This window comes from Rhinolophus ferrumequinum, chromosome 3, assembly GCF_004115265.2.
Source record: "Rhinolophus ferrumequinum isolate MPI-CBG mRhiFer1 chromosome 3, mRhiFer1_v1.p, whole genome shotgun sequence".
NCBI lineage: Eukaryota > Metazoa > Chordata > Mammalia > Chiroptera > Rhinolophidae > Rhinolophus > Rhinolophus ferrumequinum.
The window spans coordinates 5,875,017-5,888,925 of NC_046286.1; the positions used below are offsets into that span (position 1 = coordinate 5,875,017).

General features: G+C 40.9%; 1 protein-coding gene across 1 annotated transcript in view; it reads right to left on the reverse strand.

Moving 5' to 3' along the window:
- The window catches only part of SRPK1 (SRSF protein kinase 1), a 63,266-nt gene extending 50,520 nt beyond the window's left edge, over positions 1–12,746 (reverse strand). The window contains 3 exon segments of the mRNA XM_033101451.1: positions 12,151–12,344; positions 12,346–12,656; positions 12,659–12,746. Of these exon segments, the coding sequence (XP_032957342.1) occupies positions 12,151–12,344; positions 12,346–12,656; positions 12,659–12,731 (578 nt within the window). The 5' untranslated portion in view covers positions 12,732–12,746.
- Positions 12,747–13,909: the final 1,163 nt, after the last annotated feature.

A 13,909-nucleotide genomic window follows, 5' to 3' on the forward strand; every position in this document is an offset into this window, starting at 1 on the left:
CATTTAGTATTTTCATGACTGATTGCAGGTAACAGAAACCACAAAAAGCAAAACTGCGGATAAGGGGGGTACTACTGGATTCCCTTCCTTCTGTTTTTAATAGAAATTAAAGCTATCCCTGGATTAATCCAAAGCTAGAGAATTACGATTCTTTTTGCTTATTGAGAGTTCTTTACATCTGGCCAATGGCAGCAAACTAACAGCTCTTCCTAAGGAAAGGCCCTGGAATGGAGCAGTAATACCAGCAATAGAGACAAAGGGGCACTGAGAGCAGAGCTGGAGGAAATCTACTGCCTATTTTTGTAATTACTATTACTGCAGTTATGTAAGTGGACGTCCTTGTTCTAAGGGTATACTGAGTATTTAGAGGCAAAGGGGCACAATGTCTGTAACTTACACTCAAATAGTTCACAAAAGAAGGTTTTTTTCAAGCATCCACATTTTCTATTCATGTGACTGAGCTGGCAACACAAACTTCTGTAGAGCCTGCTTATTTTCTGAAAGGCCCACCCACATGTATGAAAAAGAGCCACTAGATGGCACTCTGTGATCTCCTAATGCCAGCAGCTGTGGGTTTCCACAGGCATTTTAGATAATCATCCTTAACAAATAAAAACTGGTGATCTTTAATAAAGCACCAATATTAGGCAACCGCTACACTCAAAATAGCTGTTTTCACAATGGCCTACAAGGCCTTACGTGATCTAACTTCAGTGCCCCCAAAACCCATCCATCTCTCTGACCTTACCGCTTTCGGTCTGTCAAAAGTGTTGCCTTTTCAGAGAACCTCCCTGACCCTGCCATACGAAACAGCAGCTGGGTGCATGCTCTCCCCTACCCCCTTTGCCCTGCTTTATTTTTCTTTAGTACTTGACATTTTATTGTCTTCTCTCCACACTCCCAGAATTTAAGTTTCACGAGGACAGACTTTATTGTGCTCACTGCAGTATCCCAAAAGCCTAGAAAAGGTACGTACCTTCTCTTTCATCTTTAGCTGTAACCCATCACTCTTCACTTGAAGTCCATGATATCCCCACCCCCAACCAGTACTCTAATGGAACTAGAAGGTGAAGAGATTTCAATGTCAAGCATTGATAAGTGGAAGAAAGTCATCAAGAGATTTAAGCAGCAGTCATCCTACAAAAGCAGTGCTTTAGAAAATTCTTTTGGCAAAACGGTGGTAAAATGTAGCAGGACTGGAAAGCAAAGAGATTGCAGGAGACACTGCAGAGGTACTCACTGACAATGGCAGGCGACTTAGGTTTGATTGTGGCTCCCTCGTTTACCAGACTCTGTGACTTTAAATAAACTATCAATATTAATTCAAGAAGCTCTTTGTGCCTCAGTTGCCCAGTGTGTAAAATGAGGGCCAGAAAAATATCTACGTCATAGGGATCATGAAGTTATGATTACCCTATGCTTAGCATAGTGCCTGATACATACATTTTAGCATTCCTTGTAGAAAATAACGGAAAAGCAAATATTCGTTCATTTACTCAACTTATTTTTGAGTGCTCTATAGGTACATCAGGCACTTTTCTAGACACTGGAAATGCAGCCATGAGCGAACAAAAGAGCCCTTGGTCACACTGTTTACATTCTAGCATGAAATGACAAAAATTAGCCCTGATTTATCTGCATCTATCTAGTTTGTGCTGGTGAATAGCTAAAGTTGGGACAGCAAAGTCCTATCTTAACGTCTCTCAGGGAGATACCCGTCCTATAATGTCAGGCTATGAGAAGGCCTATATAAAGAAAAACTAAGTAGGGTAAAGGAACAGTAAGCTGACCTTATTTTAAATAGGGTTGTGGCATTTTAGTAAAGAGGTGAGAGATGTTGGGAGTTTCATCTGAAATGATCCAAAATAAAACTGAAATTCAGGAGGAAGAACCGCTCTGAAGATACTGTGTTTTAGGGTCAAGATGACTGAGCTCTGGCTACAAAAGACAAACTGAAAGCTGACTGGAAATAGCACCTTAGAATTACACGTAAACTTAAGTCTTCTTTTTCTTTCTGCCTTGAGGAATGAAGAATTGCAGACCTCCGAATGCAGAGAACTATCTTCTAGGGGCTACTCAGATGTTATGGGTTGAAGTGTGTCCCCACCAAAAAGATGTATGGGAGCCCTGACCTCCAGTACCGCAGAAGGCGACCTTATTTGAAGACAGGACCTCTACAGAGGTAATTAAAGGTTAACATGAGGTTATTGGGACGAGCCCTAATCCAATATGACTGATGTCCCTATGAAAAGGGGCAGTTTGGACACAGACTGAGACACGCAGAGAGGGCAGATGCTGCACAGTGACAGGGAGCACAACCATCTTCAAGCCAAGGAGGGAGGTCGGGAGCAGATCCTCCCCTCGCAGCCCTCAGAAAGGACCAGCCGTGCTGACACCTTGATCTCCGACTTCCAGCCTCCTGAACTGGGAGACAATACATTTCTGTTGTTTCAGTCACCCAGTTTGTGGCGCTTTGTTATGTAACCCTAGCAAACGAATTCGGACTGGATAAAAATCCTATCTGTATACTTATCTCCCTTAAGAGATCCTAAGTCCCTCGAGGGGAAAGACTGGCTGTGCCTTAGTTATCTTTGTGTCCCTTCTGGAGTACCTGATCTCATGCAAAACTTAGTAAGATACTATTTTAAGTTCCTGCACCTACAAACAGTGTAGCTCAACAAATGCTGAATTTCTCCCACTACCTTTTCCATGTGTATTTTTCCTGACAGATAATTTCTTTCTTTTGCAAACTGAACTTAACTTCTGAGACATACTCAAGTAGTAATCTCAGCTCAGTAATCTTCAACTGGAGCTAGGTTTTGGCAACATCAAAATTAAAATTTGAGTGCCTAAATTTGTCAGGTGTTATATACAAATAATTAAACTATCCCTGATCTTTAGGCGACTGTACTCCAAAGTGTACCTGATACAGATACCTAGATAGGAAATACCAACAGAGGAGTAGAAGCGTTAGTTTGATACATGAAGAGTAGTGAGAAATGGCACATAAAAAAGTCAAAGGTAAGGTAGACAGCGTAAGCAAGGGAACAGTCACCAGAGCACTTGATGTCAGCTCAGCCCTGGGCCACGGATGCACGCTGAACTGTACCGTTAAAACGCACGCATTCACACACGCAATTTCATCCTCAGAACCTCGCCATCTACAGATAAGGAAACTCAGCCTCAAGGAAGTCAAATGACACTGTCCTCGTTCACCCAACAATGGTGTTGGAGGCAAACTGGAACCTGGGCTGTGTGACTGAAGAGACAAACGTTTTGGTAAACAGTATATGAGCGTACACCGACCGTACGTTATCCTTCCAGCCAGAAACATGAGCATGAGTTACCTAATTTATCCCATTATATTTTTAATACTGGCAAAGAAAAACGCAAAACACAATTCCTGTTCTCAAAGGCATAGGTAGCTGTAGAAGAGGAGTATAAAAGTTATCAGGGGAGTAAGCTCCTGTGTAGACAGAACCTGTCATCTTTGATCAAACTGCTTGGCTGCAAGTACATTCAAGTACAGAGGCTCAACAGCAGCAACACAATTAAGAGCAAAGTGAACGAGAAGATACAGTTGCCCACAAATTACATTTATAACCAGTTACAAAATACGCCTACCCTAGTATTTTGGGAAACAAAAGTTCACAAGACCACCTCCAAAAGGACTAGTATACTTGTTAAAATGCCCACTCATTCAGAGCAGTTTAGAATTTGAATAAATGAAATAATATATAAAGATCACCAACATAACTCATGGTACCAACTCCAATTTCATGGCACTGATGTTCCTTTACCACTACTGGTGACAATTCTTACACAGTAGTTAAAATATAAATGTTATCCTACAATACCTATCAATATTGCCCAAGGCATTTATACCACTGAAAATTTTATTACCAACAGCACTGAATGACACCTGGCCAAAATCTTCATCTGTACAACCAAAGGCATATCATGGTACAAACGAACATGATTTTTATTCACCTCCTGCCAAATGACTTTTGTGTCCAGTGCTACTATGTGTCTCCGAAAATGAACAAAGAATATTTATTTTGTGGTTTCTGATAACTTTCTGAAATCATGTGTCAAATAGTTGAAAAACTGGATTCTCTGGTCTTCATAGCTGATCTTTTGCGGTCTTTTCCAAATTCCCAGAGTTAATCCTTTCGTAAGAGGCACAGAGAACCACAGGCTTCTTCCACAACAGTGCTTACTGTCACTTCAGGAGAGGGTGCTTGAGACAGCATTAAACCTATTTATGCCTAACCCTCACCCTGAAGGCTCTATGGCAGAAATCACAGCCTGCAGAATGTCAGCTGAATCATGCCCCCAAACTTCTGTTTACCATGGATAAAATAATTAAAATAGTTGTGAACACTAAACCATCTGGAGAAACTCTGGAAAAATCTGAAGACCTGGTAACACTGGACTCATCTTTTCACGGGACAACCCACAAGAGCTAAGAAGTCTTTTCCTCTTTAGATTTAAAGGAGTCACCCCACTCCGCAGATTTAAAGGAGTCACCCCACTCCGCACGTTCTAACCACCATTCCCATTTGGCTTACTCATAGTATGCTTCTTATGCCACATTCTAAAAATCAATCAACACAATTACAAACTATATCCGTTATTCACTTTAAACTAAGAATACAGATGACCCAAATTAGGAATCTTTTTGAAGGCTAAAGATGATATAAAATGAAACAAATGAATCTGTGTAACCAGGTGTAATCTAATTACACAGTAAGGAACTACCATAACTTTTTCAGTAATTTGCCTCTGCAACCATAGTGAAATACACCTTAAGAACAACAAGAAATCATTAACTTTTTCCAGTAATCATATTGTTGGTGGTAGTGTCTGAATCATCATTCAGAGACTATTTTGGATTTAGTCTCCTCTTTGCGAAAAAGAAAATGAATAATCATGTTGGTGCTGTCAAGAACCGGGGTTTTCAGCGTGGAAGAACGGAGACAGAGATGGAACATCAAGGAAGAAAAGTCCCTGGGTCATTTAATGTGATTTTTAAGTATATCATGAACCCACGATTTTTTGGAAAAGAAAAAACACAACTTATTTTGTAGCTCTAATTACAGAAAAAGCCTAGAAACAATGACTAACTCAGTAGGAATACGCATCTTAAGAGCCCAGATTGTGATCTCCAAATGCCATTTTCCACTAAAACACTTCTTGGAGAAAAGGGCTATTTCCTAGTTTGGGGAAAAAAAATGTACAAGATAAGTCTGGACAAACTGTCATACCAGATGCAAAAACTATCAAAGATGCCTCAAATTGAGTCAAAATGGACTCAGGGGCCATCATGATGGTACTCCAAATGGCCAAAGATGGGACATTCAATAAAAATAAAAAGTACACATGACAAAATGCATGAATACTGAAAACATCATGCGAAGGAAAAGAAGGCAGTCACAAAGGACCACATACTGTATGATTCCATTTATATGAAATGCCCGGACTAGGCAAATCCATAGAAAAGAAAGTAGATTAGTGCTGGAGGTGGGGTAGCAGGGTGGGCAAAAAGGAATGACTGCTAATGGGTATAGGATTTCTTTTTGGGATGATGGAAAAGTTTCAATCTTATTAGATCTTGGTGATGGTTGCACAACTCTGTGAACATACAAAAATCACTGAATCAGACACTTTAAACAGGTGAATTTTATGGTATGTAAAGCTGTACACAAAAAACTCCAACTACAATGGATTGAATCACAAATATGTTCAAATCTGTGAATTCATATTCAAATCTGTCCTGATCATTTTGGAGGATGCTAGGAATCCAGTTCGTTATTTTGAAAACTGGAAAGTATCAAATATTTATTGTGTCTCTCATATGTATGAAGTGTCTCTCTAGGTAACCAAAGAGATAAGGTAAAGTTTCTCTTTATAGAAGTATTACAATTTATAAATTAAAGAACAGATTACCATTTTGCAACCCTAAATAAAACAATGGATCTAGGAAATGATCAATGGCCATAAACATCACAAGAGTCAGCCAGACATTAGGTGCCTTCTGATAGAAGTATACACCACCACCTATGGAGTCGTCTAGCAAAAACAAAACCATGGAGAACGTACAGATAAAAAGACTAGAGACTTTTCCAACAACGGCGATGTAAGGACCTTATGAATCCTGATTCAAACAAATTTAAATCAGCAGGAAAAATTGGACAGATTGGCATCTGCTATTAAGGACTTGTTTTAAAAAATTTTAGATGTGATGATACTGTCGTTATGTTTTTAAAAAGTTATGAGTCCTTGTCTTACAAAACAATATGATGTCTGAGCCTTGCTTTTAAATAAGATGAAGGGGAGTAGAAGATATAGATGAAACATCAGTCAAAGCTGATAACTGTTGAAGTTGAGATGAATACACGAAAATCTATTTTGCCATTTTCTCTCATTTTGTATATATTTGCAATTTTCCACAATAAAGCTTTTAAAAAGACAATAATCCCACACATGAGAATTAATGCATTTCACAAATTCAAACAGGAATATGTCTCCCACCATTTCACATCTCTGAAATCAAGATGTAATGGTGTATCAGTTTAATTGGTAGTGTACTTTCTTAGTGGTATATAAAATGGTGTATTTTAAAACTGACAGCATCTTAAACTCAATAAAAAAACTGTAAGATCATAAATATACTTAGATATCTATTTCTCCTTATCTAACTCATTATTTGCATTGTACCTAGAAAGGAAGAATTTAAAAAAATTCTTGGCTACCTGCATTTTCTTACTTGCTTGGGATTAATTCAGTTACAGTGAGAAGTATTAAAATAATACTTTAGCCAATATAAAAATGAACGTAGTCCCCAAGCCAGCACTAGTGCTAGAGAGGACCTGGGAACATGGAACAAAAGTTTACTTAAGGTGGGGGGAAAATAACTGCAGCAGTTATTCCACCAAGACTAAAAATACAGTAAAAATTAATTCTAGTCAACTAGCCTATCTTTTCTTCATTTTTAGTAAAGGAGTTCCTAAGCATCCACCACTTCGAACACTTCAACAAGTTGCTCATTCCAAGTATAGGTTGGTGCAAAAGTAATTGCGGTTTGAAAGGTTAAAAATAACTGCAAAAACTGCAATACTCTTCCACCAACCTAATAATCTAAAGGAGCATGGCACTTGGCAAGCCTGAGCCTCACTGTAGTAGAAAACTAACGTAAACTCAATTTACTAACATAGGAAGAAAAGAGGACAAAATATTTCTGACAAGAGCAAATTTAGAAATGCAATTTTGCAAGTACCTACTTCAACGGAATCACATAAAATTAAAAATGCAAATTTTTTAAAGATATGACTGTTGACACTCAAAATTTCAAAGGTAATACCGGAAATTTTTAAAAAGCAAAGGAAAAGCCAGATTAGCCATTAAAAAAAAATCAATTTATGTCAAAAAGACACTATAAATGAAATTTGAAAGGCTAACAAGCTGAGAAATACATTTGCCCTATGACAAAAGGCATAGACTTAGTAAATAGCTCTTAAGACCAAGAAAATGATCAACAATCTGATATTAAAAAATAGGTCAATAAATACATCCCCAAATGGTCAATCATGTTGGTAAACAAAAGAAATTACAACAAAGCATACAGGTTATGGGATTTGGGAAGCTTTAAAGTAATAGTGCACAGTTCTGCTGGCTAAGCAGGAGTTGCAAGAATATTTCCACCCCAAATACTGGAGCAATCCTCCATCTACCTCCTTCAAGTGTCACCTTAATGTGGCCTTGTGCACACTATTTAAAAATCAAATGGCATCCCCATCCCCGCTTGTTAGCCCCTCTTATCTTCCTCTTTTCCCATCACCTACCATACTGTGGAATTAACTTATTATGTCTATTGCTCATCCCCCACCCCCCCGCCCCCTGGCAAATAAAATAAAGCTCCTGAGGATAGGGATGTTTTCCTTTCATTAATGTGTCACAAGGATGGAAAACTGCTTGGGACATGGCAGGTTTTCAAAAACTATGTGTTTAACGAATGGAGTTAAAATGGCTAACTCTTTCTGAAGAAAACTTTTTGACAATATGAATTAAAAATCTTTAAAACGTACAGACCTATATCACTTCTAAGAATTGATTCTAAGGAAACAATCATTGATGTGAGTGAGCAATGTTTATCCAAGATTATTCATCTTAGCTGTGAATTGTGAAAAACTGCAAATGGCCTATAGTGCGCAACATTTAAAATGATGTGGAGTATGAATGCTATGAAAAATGCTCATGGAATGTTAACTGGGAAAAATATACCCAATGATTCAATTTTTTCCCCAAAAAGTACACACGTTTATTAACAGGAACTAAAATATATTATGGTACATCCATTTAATGAAATACTAAAATGAAGCTACTGTGTCCTAATACGGAACGATTTCTAAGACTAAGTGAAGAAACACAGAGCTAAAAACCAAACATAGTAAGGCTGCACTCTATGGAACTAATACAGAACCAATTTCCAACATACACTGTAAATGTAAAAAGCATCCAATATCATTTAATTTGTAAAAATTGTTTTAAGTTTATGTACTCTCTACTGGATAAAAATGTTGGAAATTTTAAAATACTTTCCCTTCTAAATTTTCAATGTAACAATTACATTTTTGGAAAATTAAGAAATAAAACCATCTCCCCTCTGACTCCATAGATCAGCGAGTACCAGAATGAGCAAAAGCTCTTCTCCAGCTCGAATAATTTTACTATGAAATTTATACTAAACCCATAAAGTCCTTTAACTGAAAATTACTGTCCAAATTAACTTCTAAGCTAAAGTAATAAAATTATTAGATATGAAACCCATTCTGGAATTGTGTTCCATAGAAATAATTTCAAAAGCAGACATAAACTGTGTTAAATTATAAAAGCTTATGACAAACAGCTAAAGGTGCGGCTATTGGTATACATATCAAAAACTGAATGCTCAAAGGGAGATACAGCATTGTACCCTTTTAGAGACATAGACAGTGGGCCATGAAAGGGTACCCAAACACCCGGGCATCTTGAGGTCCCTTATTCAGAAGGCTCTGTTCATTCAGCCTCTGCCTTATTTGTCCTCAGACATACCAAAAGGAATTACTGTGTTTCCCCAAAAATAAGACGTAGCGGACCATCAGCTCTAATGTGTCTTTTGGAGCAAAAATTAATATAAGACCCAAGCTTATACTGTATTATATAAGACTGGCTATTATACTATATTATATTATATAAGACCTGGTCTTACATTAATTTTTGCTCCAAAAGATGCATCAGAGCTGATGGTCCGGCTAGGTCTTATTTTCGGGGAAACATGGTATCACTTGGAGACAGCAGTAGTTAGGAGCCAAGGCTTTGGGCTATGTCAGACCTGGGTTGGAATCCTAACTGTACAATTTTATAGGGGAATAACCTGACACATCTCAATTTCCTTATCTGTAAAGTAAAATACAGATTATCCTCAACAAGTTAATGTTAGTAAGAGTACAGTGCCTGAAAAAGTGAAATGGAGAAGGAACTCTTCAAATAAGACAACTAAAAATCTCCACAGTAAAATCTTCCAACATTGAAAGAACCCAAAGGAAACAAATCCTGAAGAACACTGAGCTGCAAAGCAGGAGCCCTGGATTCGTTTTGACCCCGCTATAACCAGCACCAGCTCTACCTCCATGGGCATCTTATTTCGTGTACGTAGGTTCTAGTTTTAAGATCTACAAAATCAGGTAACTGAAAATTCTTTCCACCTGTACCACACCCTGACTAAATTACCAGGATGCTACATATTGTCATACTTTCAAAAGTTTCTAAAAGTTTTCATTTAACTGTTTGGTTTTTGTAGCTATAGGTCCTGATCAGTTTTCTGTATGACTGAGCTACCAGACATTAAGAACGTATAAGACTGTTTCTTTAACTAAGTTATTAGATTGCTAAAAAGTGTCAAAATCAAAATTCAAACCATATCTGACTGACTCTGAGCAAACTTTGTGGCATGCTTCTTCCTCAGACCTTCTCCCTGACTAATCTGGTAACAGCTTGCCTTTGCAAAATGACTGGAAGCCAGGGGTCATGGAACAGAGTCAAGTTACCTGAGTCAGGTGGGGCTTGAACTTCTGACACAGTACTCTAACCAAGTTCATTAATTAGAAATTTCAACTACTTAAGAGGCTAGAGAAACAAAAAAAGAAAGGTAAAATTATCAAGGACAAAGAAAAAAGAAGACAAAAGAAAAATAAAGCACCTCTGACACTACAAGTAAATGGGGTTGGTTCATTCCCATATAATTTTCAGGAATCAAAGTTGCACACGATGAAATACTCAGATCTATGGCCATACCACCCTGAACGCGCCCGATCTCGTCTGATCTTGGAAGCTACGCAGGGTCGGGCCTGGTTAGGACTTGGATGGGAGAAATATTCAGTAAAATAGGTGCTAGATTATCTGGACTATTTGCTTGCTTTTGAGCAAGTCAGGAAATAATAAAGACCACTAACTCTAGGTTACCCACAGTAGTGAATGGAGTAATAGAAAACCCAAAGTACATATACTCAGCGTTAGAAATGAAGCATATGGCCTAAATAGATAATCCAAAGTAATGAATATCTATGTTAAAAATAAAGTATATGATCACTTATATATCTACCCCCCAAATTATTCAAGCTAATATCAAAATTAATTTCCATGTGGAGAGAGTAGGACAGATGACTTCTAAATAATACAATGAACAATAAAATCACTACCTCTTTACATGAGCAAAAAATGATTTATAACACATTTATATCAGCTCCACAGAGAATAACAAAACTAAGACAAAAAGAAAATGAGTAACATTTAAATTTCCACTGCATAGTAGAACCAGGTTAGCTCCTCGCTGTTTCCATTAAAACAATCTGGGATTAAAAACTGGGTTTTGAATAATTCATACATGGATAATCAAGAGGCAAACACACAGAAACATATACAAACACTCATTTCAATGAGTTGGTTACAAAGCACTTTACAAAAAAAAAAAATTTCCTAAGACAGCTGATAGAAATGGAACAAGAGGTGAGGTCACCTACCACTTTATTGACAGACGTCATTAGGTGCTCCCAAACATTAGGTAGCCACCAAAACAACATACACTCCTACCTGGTACTGTCATTCAGAAAGATAACCAAGGAAAGCCTCTGAAATGCATTTCATCAGCTCAGAAAGAATTAGATGGTATACAACCCCACGTAACCTTAAGTAAATGGAAAAGTGTCGAGAAAATAATGCATTTTTTTTTCCTGAACACAAATTATCTAAAAGACAATTCCCAAGACCCTTTGCAATTAAACGTGAGTACAAAATAAAAATTCTTTAGACTAAGCCTCACTTACAGAAGCCCTCTACTGGGCGTTTCTACTAAGCTGTGTCCAACTTTTGTTTCCCACAATAGCGCTAAACCACCGTTTTGTATCCTGCTGATAAAACCGGATATGTGGCACTTAATACACCAAACCAGAATCACCAAGTGTTGGCTAAAGAACTTTCCCAGAAGCTGTCTGCATTCAGTGCAAGGACTCGAGGTTGAGAGAGAGCAGCAGTAGGGAAAGCGGCTATGCGTACAGGGGTCTGCCTGCACACAGTGAGCAAGGCTTTTGCGCCCTGCAGGCTCCTCAGGAAGTTGACTAACCCAGGGAGACCATGCCCTCCTCTGTAAGAGAGCGTGTAGCTGGCAGACCAAAATATGGCACATTCAAGAAGTCCCTGACGGCCTATCACAGCATACGTAGGAGGCAAGTTAGGACACTGGGAAGCAGGTATGGAAAAGAGAGCAGAGTTCAGGGACAGACTGATACTGATCCACAGCTCCGTTGGGATGCCCAAAGTAGGGGAGTTGTGCCTCCTGTCTGGAGATGGGAGGTAATGACCGGCCGGGCTCTGGACCGACGCCCGCAGTCCTTTGCAGTAGACCTGAGGCTGCTAGGACCCCGGCCTGGCCCTGCGCAGCGGACGCTCCCTTCCACATGGTTCTCGTGGAGCACCCCTCCAAGGCCGCCCCGAGGCCATGCGGCGGGGGCCGCGGGATGCCCCAACCCGGTGCACGTTCAAGATGCGAAACCAGAGAGGAGAGGAGGTGCGGGGGGAAATCCAAAGGATGGGATGTTGGGGTTCAAGACTCACTTTCTTTGGGCTTTGTCCTTCTTGGCCTTGGTCCTTTTCTTTCGGGCCTGGAGCGCAAGCACTGCAGGAGAGAGGGATGGATGAAAGGCGAATGTGGAGGGAAGGAGGCAACCAAGGTGAGGGTGGAGACCTAACAGGGACGCCAGGCCGGAGTGCGGGGCCTGCCAGAGGGGCGGCTTCGGCGAGGCGACCGGCCAGGGGACCGGCGGCCCACGGGGCGCGGAGCAGCACCCAGGCGGGCTGCGCCGGAGGGGGCTCGGGCCGGGTCAGGGGGCCGGCGGGCGGTGGTCTGCCCGGCCCGCCGAGGGCGGGGCCCGGTCGTGGCCCCAACGCGCCGGCCGGCCTGGCGGGGAACAAGGGGTGACGACTGTGGGCGCGGAAGGACGCACGGGCTGAGGGGCGCGGACCCGCAGCCCAGAGGCGAGGGTTGACGGGCGGCGCCTCTACAGTGGAGGGACGCCGCCCCGCCGGGGACCGGACTGCAGCGGTTAGGCGAAGCTCCGGCACTGGCCCGGGCCTCGCCCCGGCAGCCGTTGCCCCTCGTGGCGAAGGCCGCTCCACCGCTCACCTTTCCGCTCCATGGCGAGACCGGTAACCGCCAGGCGCCTGCGCACTCGAGTGGCGGTGACTCCCGCTCCCGCCGCGGCCCAAAACCAAGCCCGCGCTCACCCCGCCCCCCAGTTCCCGCCCCGCCCCCGCCCCCGTCCCCGCCCTCGCCCCACGACGGCGTGCGCCTGCGCGTTGAGCGCGGAACCTACCACCTGCTCCCGAGAAGGGGAGGGCAGTAAAGAATGGGAGCCGAGGGGCAGGAAAGAATGCCGAAGGTGAATGCGAAAGAGAGGTTTGAGAACCAAGCTTGGAAGCCTGGCAGGGTCAGGTTTGTTCTATTTGCCCGGCGGTTACCCCTTAGGAAAGGCGAAGAACGCGGCTTCGAGGGCTCCCTGCGTGCTGAGTCAGAGCTCCGCAGCCAACTGGAATTGGCCTCAGTTTCCTTGTCTGTAAAATGGATTAATCAGGCGTGTCCCAGTACGCTGAGCTATTGCTAGGGCCAATTCAGATACCATGTAAAGAAAATGAGGGGAGAAATTACGAGAAAGAAAAGGAAGTGGGAGCACTACAAAAGAAAGACTGGAAGGAACCCGTGACCCTGTTGTCACTTAAAAGGGGAAATTGTAAGTGAATCTTTTCTTAAAACTTCAAGTTTAAAGGCTGTAAAGAAGAGGGAGAATAAAAACAGCGTTTTCTCATTTTCCCACTTCATCATCTTTTCAATACATGATAAACACAATTGTCTTTTTATTAAAAATTAAAATTTAAAATTAAAGAATGCTTTAATACTTTTCTAAGTGCATTATCTCATTTGATGGTCTTGGCAACTTAAAGGCACGGTAGTTATTACCTCCACTCTACAAAGAAATGAAAACTTGGAGGTGATATGTACTACAAATCTTGGTGACCCAACCCAATGATTCAATCATCAAACCCTTATTGTAAAGCAGGGTCAGCATAGTTTTCTGGGATGGGCCATAAGATCTTTCTCATCTACTCAACTCTGCTACTGGAGCTCAAAAGCAGTCATAGAAAGTAGTGTTCCAATAAAGCTTTATTTATGGTCTCTAAAATTTGAATTGCATGTAACTGTAACAAAATATTCTTCTTCTCTTGATCTTTTTTCAATGATTTCAACCATTGATTTTAACCATCTTGGTTAAGGCTTTAGTTGGCCAACTCTACAGAACTTTGCAAAGTTCTGTAGCTG